The 20,355-nt window shown below is 38.6% G+C and overlaps 1 protein-coding gene across 3 annotated transcripts; it reads left to right on the top strand.

The window, feature by feature from the left end:
• The first annotated feature begins 201 nt into the window (after positions 1 to 201).
• LOC145586864 (protein REDUCED CHLOROPLAST COVERAGE 1-like) lies at positions 202 to 20,331 on the top strand. Of its 3 annotated transcripts, none has more exons than XM_081643822.1 (25): positions 202 to 422; positions 600 to 678; positions 795 to 856; positions 1,902 to 1,994; positions 2,186 to 2,258; positions 2,365 to 2,733; positions 2,832 to 2,899; positions 3,424 to 3,555; positions 3,981 to 4,022; positions 4,152 to 4,676; positions 4,762 to 4,919; positions 5,150 to 5,654; positions 5,753 to 5,815; positions 5,909 to 6,010; positions 6,559 to 6,873; positions 7,627 to 7,719; positions 7,834 to 7,935; positions 8,056 to 8,160; positions 14,198 to 14,331; positions 14,781 to 14,964; positions 15,811 to 15,942; positions 16,242 to 16,354; positions 16,685 to 16,775; positions 17,539 to 19,809; positions 20,089 to 20,331. In XM_081643822.1, exons 2-24 carry the CDS (start codon positions 618 to 620, stop codon positions 19,639 to 19,641), a joined length of 5,625 nt encoding a protein of 1,874 aa, XP_081499948.1. In that variant the 5' UTR covers positions 202 to 422; positions 600 to 617; the 3' UTR covers positions 19,642 to 19,809; positions 20,089 to 20,331. The 3 variants fall into 3 exon arrangements, with proteins under 3 accessions (XP_081499948.1, XP_081499950.1, XP_081499949.1); XM_081643824.1 differs by having other exon boundaries at positions 616 to 678; XM_081643823.1 differs by having other exon boundaries at positions 202 to 678.
• The last annotated feature ends 24 nt before the right edge of the window (positions 20,332 to 20,355 follow it).

The raw sequence follows: 20,355 nt of genomic DNA on the forward strand, positions 1-20,355 counted from the left end.
AATTTATACATTTATACCCCATATGCAAGGCAGAAAATTTGGGCATTATTTCAAACCCAAAATAATAGTAATAATTTTTTTTTAAAAAAAAAAAAAACCATAAAAATAGAGCACAAAATGCCAAGTTATATCTGAGCCTTAAATCTCCACCCTTCCTTCCTTATCATACCCACCTCCTCTGTTTTCAATCTCCCATTTACAATTTTATTTAACTCCCCTGTTTTTCTGTCCCACCAATTTTTCTCCTCTCTTTCTCCCTCCTCTTTCTCTCTCTAAAAACTCAATGCTCAACTTCATTTTCAAATTTAGTTTTTCTGCTACTTCTTAAACTCCTATCTTATCCTACTTAAAACCTTTTTACTGAAATTTTGCTCTGTTTCACTATTCCCCTGTTTTTTGGGCTTTGGGATTTGTACTTGCTGGTAAGATTTACTGATTCTTTTGAAAAGACAGATTAAAATCTGTCAGAAACACTGAATTTAACAAAATTTTGAATCACCCATTTGCTTAATTTCCTTAATTTTGGATTAAAGTTGGTAATTTTGCATTTTAGAATTGAAATTAATTAATTAATTAATTTCATTTTTTTACAAAAAAAGTTTACAATTTAATTAGAAATGGCACCCAAAAATGGAAGAGGAAAGAGCAAAGGAGAGAAGAAGAAGAAAGAAGAGAAAAGTAAAGTTTTTTTTTTTTTTTTTTTTATTTGTACACATTTTTTTTTAATATAAAGAAGTATTTGATTAATTCTGTTTAATATACTAACAATTCTGTTGTTTGTGAATATTTTTCAGTTCTTCCAGTTGTTATGGATATCACAGTGAACCTTCCCGATGAAACCAGTGTAGTCTTAAAGGTTTATAATAATACTTACTCATTTTTTCATGTTTTAATAGTGTGTGTATTTTTTTTTTTGTGTCAATGAAAAACAGAGTTTCCACTGGTTTTTATTGTTTGGGGTGTGGTTGTGGGGTGCAACAAGTTTACCACAATCTCCTTTTTCACAAATAGGGGGATATCCACACCTTGTGGTACATCCCTCTTCGACAGTCGTATTAATTTGATATAGTTTCGTGACAATTTAATTCGAATGAAAGTAATATATATACGCTTCTAGTTAAAGTCTCCTTAATTTGGATGTTATATCGGTATAGTAAATATACTATTTAACGTAGAATATACATGGTTCAGTTTTATTATTTATTTATTTATTTTATTTGTGTTGAATATGCACTTATCTTCTTGAATGGAACGTAAGATTTTATAGGCCAAGACTCAATGGTAGGTGTCATTTTCTTTATTGGTGGGTATCAAATCTTGTGGGTGCTTTGGCATTTAAAATTTTGCACAATAGTAGATGTCTGGTCTAGTCATCCATTACTTATTTGATGCATGATGTTTATACTCTTGGATGAACTTACTAAATTAAAACCGCCCCCTTATGAAAAGTGAAAATAAACAATTTATTGGCTTCTACAATTAGTGTCATGTAAGTAAACATGAAAAATATAAGATTGCATGAAATTCACTTTACAACATGCATGATTATGTAAAAAAATTGATTTATGAGTAATTATTCAATCACACTCCTGAAATTAATTAATCATATTACATAAGAAAGGGACACTAGCGCTCAGTATGCACTTAATACAAAAACTATTGTACGTAATTTGTCAAAAGTCTTAATATCTTAAGCGTGAATGGTTCTTTTGAAATTAAACATGCCGTGTAAAACCAAGCATGTTATGTGCTCCACACAAGGTATACATTTTCAACAATTTAAGAGAGTAATTATACACAATCTTTTGTTCTATTTGTATTAGCTTTGTGACTATCCAATCTTTACATGTTTATTTACAACTAATAATTTACACTAACTTAAACTCTCATTAATTTTGCAGGGAATATCCACGGATAGGATTATTGATATCCGCAAGCTTCTCTCAGTCAATACAATGACTTGCAACATCACTAATTTTACCTTATCACATGAGGTTAATATCCAATCCTTTTAGTTTTCTTTATCCAATGACTCACCTTGCTAAAAAAAAAATCCCTAAAAAAAAAAAAAACTTTAAAAGTGGGGATGACAAATTCTTTTTGCCCTTTTAACTTTATTTCTATAAAAAGTAAAATAAAATTACGTAACATTATTTGTTTTTGGTATCCTATTAAAAATGTACAGATCAGGGGCCCACGTCTAAAAGACACGGTGGACGTTGCAGCTCTTAAACCCTGCACTCTCACACTCATTGAAGGTAACTTAAACCCTCACCCACTAACCGACGTCGTTTTATCTTATCAAAACGATTAAACGTCACCGTTTCACTCAGTCTAATCTTCTTAATTTCCGTCAATTTACAGAGGCGTACGATAAGGAAAGTGCAGCAGCGCACGTTAGAAGACTACTCGACATTGTAGCATGCACAACGAGCTTCGGACCTTCTGCGAGCGCCAAAGAAGGGGCGAAAACTGAGGATGCGAAAAATACGCGTGGTGCGCAGGATAAGTCTTCGTCGTCGGCGAAGAAGTCCGGCAATAAGTCGAACTCCGGCAAACAATCGCCGACGCCGGCGACAGCATCGGCAACGGAGGATTTCGCCGGAAAATCTGCGACGAAAGATGATGTTTCGATGATGATTGATGGTGAGGGAGAGACGAATAATTCGTGCCCTAAGCTTGGTAGCTTCTACGAGTTCTTCTCTCTTGCTCATCTCTCTCCTCCTCTTCAATGTATGTATTGAATTTGATTTGATTTATTTGTTTTTTGGATGAATTGTGAAGAAAATGGTGGAATTTGATTTTATGGATGGTTTTGTGATGATTTGTAGTTATACGAAGGGCTTCAAAGCAGACTGATGATCAGGTTTTGGAGGATGATCACCTTTTTTTCATAGATGTAAGTTGATTTTTCTTATTTTGTGTTTAATTATGCTCCTTTGATTTCTTTTGAAGTGTTTGTTTGGATTTCAAAAAGGATTGGTAGTTAATTTGATTTATCCACTGTTTCTGGATGTTTAGTGATATATTTTGTGTAATCTTGGATGATAATTTTTGTTTTCATTGATGTAGCTAGTTGATTACGCGAGATGATATATAATCCGTTTGCGTTATTGCTTCTAAATGTTGCATTAATGAAATAGTGTTTTTTTTTTTTTTTTTTTTTTTTTTTTTTTTTTTTTGAAGAAATAGAATTGATTGATTTAATTAGGAAAAGAAGTGACTTGTTTGAGGAGTGGATCATACTTTATGAAATATTAGTGATTGTTGATCTGTATTGTACAATATTATGTTTTGGATTAATTGTGGTCAATAATAAGGGTGACTGTTTCTCTTTGTTTATGTCTAATGTCAAATGAGAGACGTTTTTAGTCTGTCTCATTTTTGTCCTTAATTATAAGAGATTCATATTGATTTGGGCAGGTTAAGCTGTGCAATGGCAAGGTGGTTCTTGTTGAGGCTTGTAAGCGAGGTTTCATCAGTATTGGGAAGCATCGTGTTCTCAGTCACAACCTTGTTGATCTTCTAAGACAACTAAGTAGAGCTTTTGATAGTGTGAGTTACATGCTGTACTTTTAACAGCTGAATTTAGAATGTGTTTCAAATTAGGAGTAACATAATTTGCAAAAGACACGTCTTGTTGAAATGCTTTAAGTAGATTACTCCATTTTTATAATTACTTCATAGATTTTTTGAGACAGTGAGATAAGGTTGACATTTTAAGACACTTCTTGTCAGTCTTTGTAGTGCATGTGTACGATGTTAGAGCATCCTTTAGCCTTGTCATCCACCATAGATAATGTAGAAGCCCTTTCCTCTTTGGAGCAACTTGCAATTTTTGGGACCTAAATTTGGTCGAAGAGCAAATTCGTTATAAGGCTTATGACATTTTTATATTTTCTTGCATTACAGTGGCATATTAACTATTCTGTTTTACTCGTTAAACTTTAATTATATTCTTATGGTGTTCCAACTTGTAGGCTTATGATGAGCTCATGAAAGCTTTCTCAGAGCGCAACAAGGTACTTTTCTTTATCTTCTGTTGGTGTTTGCCTCCAAGAATGAAGTTCCGTTAAAAAAAAAATAAAAAATCCTGCTGTTTTCCTGGTTGTATTCCTTTAAATTTATTTTGTTTCTCTCAACTTTTGCAGTTTGGTAATCTGCCGTATGGCTTCAGAGCCAATACATGGCTCATTCCTCCGTCTGCAACACATTCACTTTCGACATTTCCCCCTCTTCCTGTAGAGGATGAAACTTGGGGTGGCAATGGTGGTGGTTGGGGAAGAGATGGAAAAAGTGATCTAATACCTTGGGCAAATGAATTCCGTTTTGTTGCATCAATGCCTTGTAAGACTCCTGAAGAGAGGCAATTACGGGATAGAAAGGCTTTTCTTATTCATAGCTTGTTCGTAGATGTAGCAATTTTTAGGGCAATTTCTACCTTGCAACATGTAATGGAGAAAATGAGGGTGACTAACTCAACTGTAAATGACGAGATTATTCATGCTGAGAAGGTTGGCGATTTGAACATCACTGTTGTGAAGGATGTTGCTCTTGCTAGCAGTAAGCTGGACACTAAAATTGATGGGCTTCGTGCGACCGGTTTGGATCAGAGGGCGCTAACGGAGAAAAACCTGCTGAAAGGAATTACGGCAGATGAGAATACTGCTGCTCATGTAAGACATATTCACAGTTTTATGAGCTTGGATCTGTTGGCTGGCTGAGATAAGTGGCTAACTGAACTTTATGCTTTTGTTGCAGGATATCAGCAGTTTAGGCTCTGTAAATCTGAGATATGCTGGTTACATTGTCACGGTGAGGGTTGAAGTCAAAGAGGATGCAGCGGTGGATTCATTGTCACCTAGCATAGAAGCTTTTGATCAGCCAGAAGGCGGTGCAAATGCACTCAATATTAACAGGTCACCATCTCTGACTTACTCACTCGAAAAATTGAGGTCAGCTGCTGCGTGTGGGTGTTGGTGTTTGATGTGAATTCTAAGTTGCTTTATTTTTATCCAGTCTTGATTACTGTCTGGGTGGGATGGGTTGAAAAACTTGAAATTAACTCAAAAATATTCTAGCTCTCCTGTAAATGTCTCTCTGTTGCTGCTATGATAATTTACACTTTTTTGCCAATTATTCCTTGCAGTTTAAGACTGTTGCTTCATAAGGGAGCAGCTACAGACAATCACAAATGGGTAACTCAATCTGATCAGTCTGAGAGTCAAAGACTCAACACAGCTCAAGCTTTTGTGGAGAAACTATTGGATGACAGTCTTGCCAAGCTTCAGGTAGAGAACACAAAACAAGATAGTTACGTGAGATGGGAGCTAGGAGCGTGTTGGATTCAACATCTTCAGGATCAAAAAAGTTCAGAGAAAGACAAGAAACCTTCTGCTTCAAAGGCGAAGAATGAGATGAAGGTTGAGGGATTGGGAACACCCCTTAGATCTCTCAAGAACAAGAAATCAGAAGGGAATTCTCAAGTACATTCTGATAAAGCACCTTCAAATTCAAGCAGTGCTGCTTCTGTCTCCTCTACTGAAGCACAGTCCAACACCAGTCCAAGTGAGAGTGAGCTTGCTCTCAAAACTATCTTGTCAGATGCAGCTTTCAGTCGTTTAAAAGAATCAGATACAGGATTGCACCTGAAGGTAGTATTTCTAGGAACTCAGAGGAGGATACTTTATTTTATTGCTTGCTGAATACTTGCCGAATACTTGCTGATTTAATGCAAATGTTTTGGGTGCAGTCTTTGCAAGAACTAATTGACCTCTCCCAGAAATATTATGATGAAGTTGCTCTGCCTAAGCTGGTACTCTTGTTTTATCATATATGATAAATTTCTAATTTCTCTGCTCAAAATACAATTCCTGCAATTTCTTGTATAACCATTTATGATGCACAGGTAGCAGATTTTGGCTCATTAGAACTCTCACCTGTCGATGGACGAACACTAACTGATTTTATGCACACAAGAGGTCTCCGAATGAATTCGCTTGGATGTGTTGTAAGCTCTCTGATCTAATCTGCCATGGTTCTTGGATAATTTAGTAATAAAATGAACTAGGATGACCAAAAAGAATACGTTACTGTAAAATCTCATTTAAACTTTAGAAGTATGGCAATTTAATCTCAAGTCAAGAAAATGGGATAGTTGATAAGTAAATCTCTCAATGCAACTAATACAGAGTGTGGTATACATTTTTATTCTCTTTGACATTGACTATTAGCTTGGTGTAGGCAGTCAATCAGTGATGGGCGAACATTAAAAACTCCTGTAGTATCTACGATTTCTGAAATGTGTATGTCAGTGTATATACCTGTGCTAGCAATTGTGTCAGGGAAAAAAAGCAAGAATTTGCAATTTCCAGCAAGTTGCATGTCAGTGTAACCACAAATCCACAATACACCTATGTGATTGGTGTAAGTAAAAATAGCGCATAGAAGCTAAATGTTCACTGCACTAAACCAATATGATTATTTTTTTCTGAAAGTAGTAGTCAACCTCTGCATTCAGGTAAGCCTGGCTGATGCATTTTTTAAAATTTTGATCAGGTGAAGTTGTCGGAAAAGCTGTCTCATGTTCAGTCTCTCTGTATCCATGAGATGATTGTTCGAGCTTATAAGCACATCCTCCAAGCAGTGATTGCTTCTGTTGATACTGACGAAGTGGCTGTGACTGTTGCTTCAGCTTTAAATTTAATGCTGGGGGCTCCTGAAACTGTTAATTCAGAAAAATCACACAATGTCCACTCCCTGGTATGGAGATGGCTGGAAATATTCTTGATGAAGCGATATGACTGGGATGTCAATGGTTTTAATTTCAAAGATCTTAGGAAATTTGCCATTCTACGTGGACTTTGTCAAAAGGTAGGTGGTCATAATCTGAATTCAAATTTCGTTGTTTAAAGACATGGTTGTTACTGTACTTGTTTATATACCTATCAATATTAGGTCCAGGGGATTGGAAAATTATACACCAAATTTAGGAAAGGCCTTCCATGTTCTGGGAAGACTTTCTAAATGATAGTTTTTACTTAAGAAACTGAAGTGTTTATAGTTAGGAGACCAGGGGTAGCAAGTTTTGTTGGAATGGTTGGGAGATGTTGACTCAGTGCAAAAGAGAAATATGGATCTAATTCTAACGCAATTTGCCAATTTCCTCAAGAAAAGCAATTTTTTTTTGAGAAACCTTGGAATCCATGTTTGAATAGTTATTAGGATTGGGCTTGTACTGGCTGTTTTTATTGACCGAATTTATTGGTGTATTTTCTTTATTATGTTCCTTTTACTTTAAGTGTACTCAATACATTTTTGCTTATATTATGCTCCATCCCACAACAACAATAGGATCTGGTGTTTATCTATCCCGTAGGTAGGCTGGAAACCTTTCTGCCGATACAGTAGTTTCTTCGAATCCCGAAAACTGGAACAAGGTGATTTCTGGGCGAGGTTGATGCTATTCAAAACTCTTACCGTATCAAACGAAAGTTCTAACAGAAAATCTACTAAATCTAGGCATTCATGACTTCAAATTTTCTTGATATTTGCCTAGTGATCATAGTGAACTGTAAAGGTTGGATTGATCACAGAGCGGAGTAATTATATCTTTACCATTTTCAGGTGGGTCTTGAATTAGTTCCAAGGGATTATGATATGAATTCTCCCAATCCTTTCCGTAAAACAGATATCGTTAGCCTGACACCTGTCCACAAGGTGAGAATTGAGATTTTCTTTTTGTGGATTTCAAGCAGAGTAGTAAGAAAAATCCCATTGTATGCTGTCTGAGGCTGACAATTAAGTTGTTTTATGTAATTTTACCTCCTGCAGCAAGCAGCATGTTCATCTGCTGATGGCAGACAGCTTTTGGAGTCCTCAAAAACAGCTTTAGATAAAGGAAAGCTTGAAGATGCAGTTAATTATGGGACAAAGGTTTTTGACTTTCGATGAGCTACCTTTTTTTTTTTTTTTTGACAATCTTCAAATAATACTATAAAAGTAACTGTTACATGGTGCTTAAGATGCTTGCAATTTGCTGTGGGGGCTTTACAGGCTTTAGCGAAGCTGGTAGCAGTTTGTGGTCCCTATCATCGAATGACTGCAGGTGCTTACAGTCTCCTTGCTGTGGTCTTGTATCATACTGGAGATTTTAACCAGGTTAGTGTCAAATTTCAGTTCCATGACCTGACAGAAATAATATAATGCATCTCTTATACGAAGTACATGTAAGGATTAAGGGTTCAAACTAATTGCAATCCACCCACAACAACAATGAACAAGCAAGTATAACAATCAAGAACAACCATGAATAATTAAAGCAAGTAAAGGTGAGACAAAGTTACCGTGGGAAAACCCGAGAACCGGGAGAAAAAACCCACCCTTGCACTATGGAGTATTATTGATGATGAATGAAATCAAGATTACAAGCATGAATTGTGTATAATTCAAATGCTCCTCACAAACCTTCCATAAACTCTCTCTCTAAGTGTTTATATTTGTGAATAATGAAATAAGAGATCTAAAAAACAATATATATAGTCTAGGTATTAGGAGATAATCAAAGGCTAAGATTAATCAAGAGGGAGGAGAAAGTTAATCATGACCATACAAAGAAAACCGAGCCCAAAAAACAGAGCAACCCCGTGAAACCCATTGGAGCGGACGCTCCAAAGAACATGAGCGACCGCTCAAACAAACTGGAAAAAATAGAAAACGAGCCTCGAATGGAGCGGGCGCTCCTCGGATAGGAGCGGGCGCTCCGAATTCCCCTGCTGGACAGCTTCTCGTAAAACAGCCATAACTTCCTCGTTTCTTGGCCAAATTTAGCTTATGACCAGTCGTTGGAAAGCTCTTGAGATAAGCTATCACATCCAACTTGAATCATCTCAAAATCCTTTCTAGATTGAGAGATATGCTCATTTGAAGTCAGCCCTTTTCTTAAAGTGGTCAAAATCTTCACCTCATTGATTTCACCTTATGCCTCCTTGATTTATCCATCTCCACACTAATCCTAACAATCTCCCACTTGGAGATAGGATCAATCATGCATGCACCATAGAAATCCATATATACACCTTCCTCAAGAGCACTCAACACAATCATCAAAAACAAATTTTTCACCATAGCGCAACACTCCATCAATTAATGATGGAGTCCAATTGAGGTCCTACACAACCTCAATTTGTCACTAGAAACAACCTTAGTGAGCATATCCGCCGGATTCTTAGAACCGGCAATCTTCCTCAAACACATCGTGCCGTCCTTCACTAAACTCCTAGTGTAGTGATAACGCCTCTTGATGTGTTTAGTGCGATAATGAAACATAGGATTCTTAGCCAATTGAACCGCACTTTGGCTATCACTATACAACGCACAAACGTCTTGTTTCATGCCCATTTCTTCAAGGAAACCCTTCAACCATTCCATCTCTTTTCCCGCTTCCGACATAGCAACATACTCGGCTTCCGTCGTAGACATAGAGACACACTTTTGGAGCTTGCTCATCCAACTAATGGCCGTACCACCAATAGTATACACATACCCCGAAGTGCTTTTGCTTGAATCATAACATCCTCCAAAATCGGCATCGACAAAACCTTCCAAAACAACTCCATTTCTTCCAAAGCAAAGAGCCATACTTGAAGTACCCAACAAATACCTCAATAGCCACTTCACGGCTTCCCAATGTCTCTCACCCGGATTTGACATGAACCTACTCACAACTCCCACTGCGTGAGCAATATCGGGCCTAGTGCAAATCATAGCATACATCATGCTACCAACGGCCGAAGCATAAGGGACAATGGCCATTTTGTCCTTCTCTTCCCTTGTCTTTGGGCAATCCTCCTTGGTCAACTTGAGTTCACTTGAAAGAGGTGAGCTTCGAGGCTTTGCATCAATCATGTTAAATCTTTTGAGCACCTTCTTGACATACTCCTCTTGAGATAACTTCAACACACCCGTTGAGCTATCCCTAGAAATTCTCATGCCAAGTATTTGCTTGGCCTCACCCAAGTCTTTCATCTCAAATCTTCTTGACAACTTCTTTTTCAAGTCATTGACAATTTGCATACTAGTTCCCGCAATCAACATATCATCAACATACAAAAGTAAATAGATATAGCCATTGTCATACCTTTGAAAGTAGCAACAATGGTCACCTTCCGCTCTCACGAAACCATTGCCTAGCATGAAATTGTCAAACTTCTTGTACCATTGTCTCGGAGCTTGTTTCAACCCATATAGACTCCGTTTAAGCTTGCACACCAAGTTCTCTTGACCCGAAACTTGAAACCCTTCCGGTTGCTTCATGTAGATTTCCTCCTCCAAATCACCATGTAAAAACGCGGTTTTTACATCCATTTGCTCAAGAAATAAGTCCTCCGAAACCACTATAGCCAACAAGATCCTTATAGTGGTCAACTTCACAACCGGAGCAAAGATCTCGTGATAATCAATTCCCTCCTTTTGTGAAAAACCTTTCACCACAAGTCTTGCCTTGTACCGAATTGTACCATCTGGTTCTTCTTTCTTTCGAAATATCCACTTACACAAAAGTGCTCTCTTGCCCTTAGGCAACTCATCCAACACCCAAGTGTTGTTCTTCTCCAATGAAGACATCTCATCTTCCATTGCCTGCTCCCACTTCAACGAATCACCCATGCCCATTGCCTCTTGATAACATTCCGGCTCACCGGAATCCGTCAACAACAAATAATGCAAGGATGGAGAATATCGGTTTGGTGGCTTAATTGGTCTTGATGATCTCCTCACCGTTGGTGGTGTAGAAAGCTCTCCTTGAACCACAACGGGCTCACCCATAACTACTCGCTCATCCGTCTCTAAATGATCATCATCATCCGAATCACTAGAATCCGAATCCACGGGAATTTGAGCACCATGTTGAGGAGATGCTTGTTGGATTGGCACCTCAATTTCTACTTGTTCAACCTCCTTGCCACTTCTAACTTCACCATCTATCTCAACAAATTCCCACTCATCTTCTATTGATTCTTTCTCAACGGATTTCCCACCAAAGTTGTCCTTATACAAGGAGCTCTCATCAAAAGTGATGTCACAATGCCTAACAATCTTTCGATTCTTAGGATCCCACAATCTATAACCATATTTCTCACATCCATACCCGATGAAGTAACATTTGATGGCCTTTGGGTCTAGCTTGTCTCTCTTCTCGGATTGCAAATAGGCCACACAACCAAAGGTCTTCAAGTGAGTGTAGGACACCTCCTTACCACTCCACTCCTCCTCCGGTATCTTGAAATCCAAGGGAACCGAAGGTCCACGGTTTATCAAGTAAGCCGCGGTACTAACGGCATCCGCCCAAAAACATTTTGGGAGGCCCGCAAACAACCTCATACACCTTGCCCTCTCAAGTAAAGTCCTATTCATCCGCTCGGCTACCCCGTTTTGGCGAGGTTTACCGGGAATGGTCCTCTCCAAAACAATGCCATGCTCCTTACAAATATTCTTGTAAGCTTCCAACTCATACTCTCCTCCATTGTCGGACTTGATTGCCTTAATCTTCTTGCCCGAAACATTTTCAACCTCCGCCTTCCAAGTCTTGAACTTCTCATTCACTTCCGACTTGTTCTTCATGAAATATACCCATACTTTCCGTGTTGAATCATCAATGAAAGTAACAAAGTAGTGAGAACCACCAAGGGACTTGATGGGGTATGGGCCCCAAACATCCGTGTGCACAAGTTCTAGCTTTTCCTTCTTCAAGGACCGTTTGGTTTTTGTGAAAGACACCTTCTTTTGCTTGCCAAAAACACATGTCTCACAAAATTTCATGTCGATTGATTTCAACCCCGACAACTTACCCTTTGAAGCTAGCATTTTCATCCCTTTCTCACTCATGTGACCAAGCCGAGTATGCCAAAGCTTAGTCTCATCATTTGCGGTTGTAGCAATCATGCTTGTACACCCTAAGGTAGTGTACAAGGTACCGGTCTTCGTGCCCCGAGCCACCACCATAGCTCCCTTCGACACCTTCCAAGTACCCTCACCAAACATGGTTCTAAAACCGCTTGAGTCTAGTTGACCCACCGAAATCAAATTCTTCCTTAGCTTAGGTATGTACCTAACATCTTCAAGCTTCCATGAGCTCCCACTTAAAGTCTTGATCATAACATCTCCCTTCCCCACAATATCCAACGGTTCATCATCCGCAAGGTACACCTTTCCAAACTTGCCACTCTTGAAGTTTTGGAAAATCTCCTTACATGGAGAAGAATGAAATGAAGCTCCCGAATCAAGGATCCAAGACTCAATGGGACTATCAACGCTCAAGATCAATGCATCACCGATTTCATCGCTTGATGCCAAGCTAACCGATGAACTAGCATCATCGTGTTTCTTGTGGTTCGGACCACCCTTCTTCTTGGGATTAGGACAATCCCTCTTTGTATGCCCTTTCACACCACAACCCCAACACACAATGTTCACCTTCCCTTTCGACTTACTCCTCCCTCTAGACTTCGATCTTCCTCTTTGAGCACCCCTTTGTTGTCTTCCACGTCCCCTACCTTCACTAGAATATGCACCACCCGATGATTCACCCGAGTTCTTCCTTCTCAAGCTCTCACTCAAGATTAAGTCCCTCACATCATCACACTTCAACTTCGACTTCCCGGAAGAGTTGCTAATGGCGGCTACAACGGTATCCCAACTTCTAGGCAACGATGACAACAAAATCAAGGCCCTCACCTCATCATCAAACTTGATCTCAACCGAAGCTAGTTGAGAGATTATCGAATTGAATTCATTTATGTGTTCGGGGGCGGAACCACTATCATTCATCTCAATTTCAAACAAACGACGCATTAAGAACACTTTGTTCATAGCCGATGGCTTCTCATACATATTGGACAATGCTTTGATCACACCAACCGTCGTTGTCACATCTTTAACATTGTAAGCAACACTCTTTGCTAATGTCAACCTAATCACTCCAAGAGCTTGTCTATCCAATACTTTCCACTCTTCTTCCTTCATACCCGATGGTTTACTAGTAAGAGGCAAATATAGGTTCTTTTGATACAAATAGTCCTCTATTTGCATCTTCCAAAAACCAAAATCCTTCCCATCAAACTTCTCAATTCTCAACTTGCCTTCCTCCATTGCAAATCAAACACACAAAGTTCACAATAGGTTTTCAACAACAAAGAATGCAACTTGACACTCAAGATTCAAACTTTGAACACCTAAACACCCAAACTTTGTAATTCAATCACAAATTCAAGTTTAACACAAACCCTAAATCACTAAAACACCAAAGCTTCAAACCTGGCTCTGTTACCAATTGTAAGGATTAAGGGTTCAAACTAATTGCAATCCACCCACAACAACAATGAACAAGCAAGTATAACAATCAAGAACAACCATGAATAATTAAAGCAAGTAAAGGTGAGACAAAGTTACCGTGGGAAAACCCGAGAACCGGGAGAAAAAACCCACCCTTGCACTATGGAGTATTATTGATGATGAATGAAATCAAGATTACAAGCATGAATTGTGTATAATTCAAATGCTCCTCACAAACCTTCCATAAACTCTCTCTCTAAGTGTTTATATTTGTGAATAATGAAATAAGAGATCTAAAAAACAATATATATAGTCTAGGTATTAGGAGATAATCAAAGGCTAAGATTAATCAAGAGGGAGGAGAAAGTTAATCATGACCATACAAAGAAAACCGAGCCCAAAAAACAGAGCAACCCCGTGAAACCCATTGGAGCGGACGCTCCAAAGAACATGAGCGACCGCTCAAACAAACTGGAAAAAATAGAAAACGAGCCTCGAATGGAGCGGGCGCTCCTCGGATAGGAGCGGGCGCTCCGAATTCCCCTGCTGGACAGCTTCTCGTAAAACAGCCATAACTTCCTCGTTTCTTGGCCAAATTTAGCTTATGACCAGTCGTTGGAAAGCTCTTGAGATAAGCTATCACATCCAACTTGAATCATCTCAAAATCCTTTCTAGATTGAGAGATATGCTCATTTGAAGTCAGCCCTTTTCTTAAAGTGGTCAAAATCTTCACCTCATTGATTTCACCTTATGCCTCCTTGATTTATCCATCTCCACACTAATCCTAACAGTACATGTTTACCTTATCATGCTGCATCCAGCTCATGTCCATTACTTTAATGACTTATTAAGACAATTGTATTGCAGGCTACAATCTACCAGCAAAAAGCTTTGGACATCAATGAGAGGGAATTGGGTCTCGATCATCCTGACACAATGAAAAGCTATGGAGATTTAGCTGTTTTCTATTACCGCCTTCAGCATACGGAATTGGCTCTTAAGTATGTATTCTTTTAGCTAGTGTTGCTTTCGTAAAATGTTCTGATTGTCAATGCTCTTCTGATTCCTCCTTCCAGCCTACCAATTTTTTTTGCATGTCTTACCATTTCCGCATTTGCCTGCTGATTCTAAGAAGTTCATGTGATAATGATCATCTAATTCAGTGGTTATTGTGCATCTGGTTTGGCTTTTATGAGTCAATAGTTTTTTTTTTTTTTAAAAAAAAAAACTGTTTTTGTCAACATGTTGTATGTTGATTATTAGCACCCAGCTGCATACCCTGCATTAAATCTTTGAAAATCCTCTTCATACTCGATGAACATGTTAATGAAGAGAGTCAAGAGACCATATATATTTCTTGGGATTGACGTGTCACCAGTTCTTGTGTAATTGAAATAAAGGAATAAGTGCAAGATGCACTCTAAACATTGAATTTAAATGTATTCCCCAGGTATGTCAAGCGTGCATTGTATCTATTACATCTTACATGCGGTCCATCTCATCCTAACACCGCTGCCACATACATCAATGTGGCAATGATGGAGGAAGGCCTCGGAAATGTGCATGTTGCTCTTAGATACCTCCACAAGGCTCTGAAGTGTAACCAGAGGTTACTTGGACCAGATCACATTCAGGTTTTTTTCCTCTTTATCTTATTTTATATTTCATTTCTAGGTAAATTACGTTGGTATATTCTGGAATCTGGCTCCATGTTCTGATATCTTGTAATCTTTTGGACTATTGTTATTTTTTAGTATAACACATATCTCACAAGATGAGAGAGGTTGGGGGTCTTTGGTCTTAGCTTCAGTAGGTTTTGTTCTTTACATGCTCAGTCTTGCACAAATGATTCTAGCCTCTATTCGTTATTCCTTCATACCTTTGTTTTGCTTATGAGAAAATGTTCCTTCTTTAAAAATTGAAGCAGCTTCTTTTATTAAGTGCTTCTGTCATCTGTGGCAGACTAATAGACCATGATAGTTATTATTTGAGATAGCTTTGGGTCTGTTACTGTCTCATTGAAGGTGCTTTTTTGTGGAAGATTTGTTTGATTAAATCTAATCTAGGATTGATAAAGGGATAATTTTTTCCCCTCTTTTAAGTTTACTATGCTATGTTGCACAGACTTATATTTGGGTGTCGTGTCTGACACGGTAAGGCCACCATATATATGGCTGTCATATCGTGTCGAAGGATCCGACACCCGACACCGCGTACAGCAGAGTGTCGGAGGAACATAGTTACTATGCTATGATGGAGAATCTTAATAATATTACCTTAGGCATCCTTTTATCGGAACTACATAGCCAACTATTATGAGTAATTAATGTGATACGGATTATGCTATTGTCTCTTTCAAGGCTATTCTATTTTAATTTACTTGCAGATTCAGTTTCCTCCATCCATCCATCTTGCTCTTCCTTTATACTTCCAACAATTGGATTAACCAATATTTATATATTTTTTCTCATTTTCTCCAGACAGCAGCAAGTTATCATGCCATTGCTATTGCACTTTCATTAATGGAAGCATATCCTTTAAGTGTTCAGCATGAGCAGACTACCCTGCAAATTCTTCGGGCTAAGCTAGGGCCTGACGATTTACGCACACAGGTATTTTGGCTCTTTTTTTTCCTAATGAAAATGAGGCTTTGTAATGTTCACAGTTGCCATCATAAGGGCTGGAGACTCGCAAGTAAAAAATGGGCATTTAAAGTTCTTTGGGTTTTTTCTTTTCCTTCATAGTGATGCTTTTCCTAGAAGTAAAAAAAAAAAAATGGTTCATATGCACAAGACTTTGGTAGAAGCCTTCTTTGTGTGTGTGTGTGTGTGTGTGATTGTGGTTATTTTTTTAAGCATGAACTTTTCAATTTTGTCTTATTCTAGAATCATGTTTGCAATTTACTCTGCAGGATGCTGCTGCTTGGCTTGAGTATTTTGAATCCAAGGCTTTTGAACAGCAAGAGGCTGCCAGAAATGGGACAAGGAAACCTGATGCATCTATAGCAAGCAAAGGTCATCTTAGGTATATATATGAATAGATTTATGAAGCTACTCAGTACCTTGTACTGTATGTGACTTTTGTTCACTAATCTATTTGTTGATTTAAAGCGTTGCCTATACTATGTATCTCAGATTTTGTTTTTTAGTAGACCAGATGTACCGTGATAATATGTTCCAAACGTGGGTTTTCTGACGAACTGTTCATGAACATGGCTGTTAAAGCGTTAATTCAGATTTTAAGTGGGTCATTGTACTTCTGAGTGTGGGCTTTCTTGCCATATGAATGAATGCACGTGTTATGTAATATATGCTACCCTGTGACTTACACATAACCTTTGTTGCGTATTGTCAGTGTCTCAGACTTGCTTGATTACATAAATCCGAGTCCTGATTCGAAAGGGAGAAATTCAATGTCAGTCAAGAGAAAAAGCTATTTTGTGAAGGTAACTTAAGCTCTTTTTAGTCTTTTAGATATAATCCAGATTGCATTTTTTTTGATATGCAAATTAAAACAAGACTTGCCTCATAAGAATTTTGTTTGATGATCTATAACAGTCCCAGTTAGCTTTTTAGTGTTCTCTTTTTATTCTGAGACAAATGCAAAAAAGTAAAACTTCATTTCATCCATTGCAATCGGGATCTTAAACATGCAGTAGATAAGTAGATTATTCCTCTCATTTACGGTGGCACACATCTCTAGAAAGTCATTATGTTTGCTAATTAAATAATGGGAATGAGAGCAATGGTAACAGACTAGCAGGATATAGTAAATTTTTTTTTTTTTTTTTTGCATTTATTTTTCCACACGCATGGTAATTTTTTGTTGATAAATAATTAAATTTGTTTTGGGGATTTCCTTCCCATTTGAAATTTCTCACACCCAAGAAGCCATTATTGTTAACCAAAATAAGCTCATTTTTAGACTTTCTGATTTGAATTTAAGAGATGAATAGCTGCATGGAGTATAATTGCCTGTTTTCCATCTACCAAATATGAACATGTTCCTGGTTGCCATCCTTGCCAATCTGGTCTGTGCAAGGTGTCTAGACCATCTATGTGTCCTGTCATAAATCTGATTATTGGTTACGAGGGACTGGAAACATTGATTAAGAAATAAGTTTCACACCAGTGCTTGACTGTGCTTTTATATAATATTCAATTGTTTATAGGCTCTCTCTCATTTTTACTGTTTTTTTATATCTACAGGTCCAAGAGAAAGCTAACCAGGTTTCCAGCAAACCCACCCCCGAGATTTCTTCTCCAAAGGACATAGATCCCCTTGTTTCAGAGGGTGATAATGAACCTGAAAGCATTAATGGTGAAGCTGAGTCTGATGTTACTTCTGATGCAGAAAAATTGGCAGATGTTACTTTAGAGCCTGTTCAGCCTGTTGTGCCTGTGTCTGAACCTGCACAAGAGAAGCAGCATGTCTCTTCAAATAAAGTGTCACCTGAAACCAATATTGAAACCGAGGATGGGTGGCAGCCTGTCCAACGGCCAAGATCAGCTGGGGGACACGGTCGTCGTGTAAGACAGCGGCGTGCAACAATTGGCAAAGTATATGGTTATCAAAAGAAAGAAGTTGAAAGTGATCCAGCCAGACTTAATAATTCTCTCCAAAATACTAACTATTATGTGTTGAAGAAACGTGCATTGTCACCTGCTAGTTACATGGATCAGCATACTGCTAAAAATGCTTCCCAAGTCAGCAAATTTGGGAGAAGAATTGTCAAAGCTGTTACTTACAGGGTTAAGTCTGTGCCTTCCTCTGCCAAAGATGAATCTCGGGAGGTCTCTAGCAGAGAAAGTGAATCTGGACAAAGTCTTGAGAAGCCTACAATAGTTAGGCTGGGCAAATCTCCTTCCTATAAGGATGTTGCAGTTGCACCTCCAGGGACAATTTCTAAACTGCATGCTAGTGCTCCCCAAAATGATAGTCCAAATGAAGGTGAGGCTACTGTAGAGAAATGTGAAGATGCTGTAAGCAGCGATTTTAGAGAAATTGTTGCCTCTGAAAAGGCAGATGTCGAGGTAGACAAGGTTAAAGAGGTTAATGAATGTTCACTTTCAAATTCCAAGGATTCCTTACCAGGACATCAGGATATGGAAGAAAGTCGATCAGCTGGTGCCATGGTGCTTTCTACTGGTGACAAGGCTGAGAGTGATACCATTGACATCCATGAAGTGTTACCTGAGAATGAGTCTGTAAATAATGTGACGAAGAATTCAACGAGTGCTTCAAAAGATGTGAAGTTTGAGATGGACATAACTTGTGGCATTCAAACAGAACATAATGCTGTAACTCCTCCCTTGCAAGGAAAGGAGAATTTGGAGGACAAACCCATGGTTGCAAATTTAAGTGATGCACCAGATATCCCCAGCAAGAAGTTGTCTGCTTCTGCTGCACCATTTAACCCATCACCAGCTATTGCACGGTCTGCTCCCTTGCCTCTGAACATGAATCTTCCTTCTGGTCCAGGTGCTGTTCCAGCTGTAGGTCCTTGGCCTATGAACATGTCTCTCCACCCTGGACCTGCTCCCGTAATGCCAGCTGTTAATCCGTTGTGCTCCTCACCTCATCACCCATACCCATCTCCACCAACTACACCAAATATTATACAACAGGTGCCGTTCATGTATCCTCCTTACAGTCAAGCTCAGCCTGTACCACCCAACAGCTTTCCTCCAAGTGGAAATCATTTCCATCGCAATCATTATGTATGGCAATGCAACATGAATCCTGGCACCGTTTGGCCTGGTTGCCGCCCAGTTGAGTTCTCTGTAATTCCACCTGTGGCTGAACCAATATGTGAACCTGTATCAGAGCAAAAGGCTCAATCTCCAAGTTCTGAGAGCAGCCAAGGTTTGGCCCCTCTTCTGCCTGATGATATTGGTAGTGGGGAGGAGGCAAAGAAAGAAGTGGTGTTTTCCATGCCAGAGGTGGTACATGATGCAGATAAATTGGCTTGGATTGGTTTGGAGAATGAGAAGCAGAAAGAGGATCCAACTTCTTGTGTGGATATAAAGGGGACAACGCCAGTGTGTAATGAGTCTGATGACATTCCCAAGGAAAAGTCTGAAGATAGTGCTGAGGTTCCTAAATCTAATCATCGTGTGGAAGATGATGAAAGAACTTTCAGCATTTTAATTCGAGGAAAAAGAAACCGAAAGCAAACTCTAAGAGTGCCGTTAAGTTTGCTGAGAAGACCTCATTGTTCACAGTCATTCAAAATTGCATACAGCAGAGTTTTGAGAGACAGTGAAACTTCCAGGCCCTTGTCATCATGTGAAAGTAATGTAGCAACATGAGGGAATAGTTAGTTTTCGCTGCAGTTTCAAGAAAAGGGCTATGGGAAAAAATATATGTTCCAATATGCAGTGTAGCTGTATAGATGTATCAGATTACATCGAGCTTTACTGGTCCTTTCTGTGCTATCACTGCTATTGGGCTCGAAATGTCTTTTGAGAGGTTAAAAGGTTAGTTCAAAGTCTAAACTCATAATGTCATCCATTTACTTTCTTATTTTGCTGGTTCATGTAGCCGACCCCACTTATGGGTTTGGTTGAATGATTGATTTTGGAGAACCAGTTTATTGCTGATAAAGCATTGGCATTTACATACCCATTTTCAAATACAAGGAAAATCTCATCTTCGTCAAGTTCATCTGTTGTGTAACCAGTAGCTAGATATCCTTGTACTTCTTGTACATGCTGCGTATTGCTGTGCTCTGATCACTGGATTTTGTTTGACTGCAGATCTTTATTGGGAGACTTCTGTTTTGGTGTGAGGTGGCTTTTTTACCCTCAAAATGAAGAATGCTTGACAATGTGATGTATACTGAAGATAGGAATTCATAGATTTTGATTTGAAAAAAAAATTCAATTATGGTTATTGCAAGGATTTTGATAGTGATTGATACAATTTTGTTCACCTGTGTATACTGACTGCTTCAGCTTTGTATTGACAAGGTATTGACATTTTGCTCTTCTCCCAGTCAACGAACCGTTTTTTCTTCCCTTCCC

This window comes from Chenopodium album, chromosome 16 (assembly GCF_948465745.1).
Source record: "Chenopodium album chromosome 16, dcCheAlbu1.1, whole genome shotgun sequence".
NCBI classification, from domain to species: Eukaryota; Viridiplantae; Streptophyta; class Magnoliopsida; order Caryophyllales; family Amaranthaceae; genus Chenopodium; species Chenopodium album.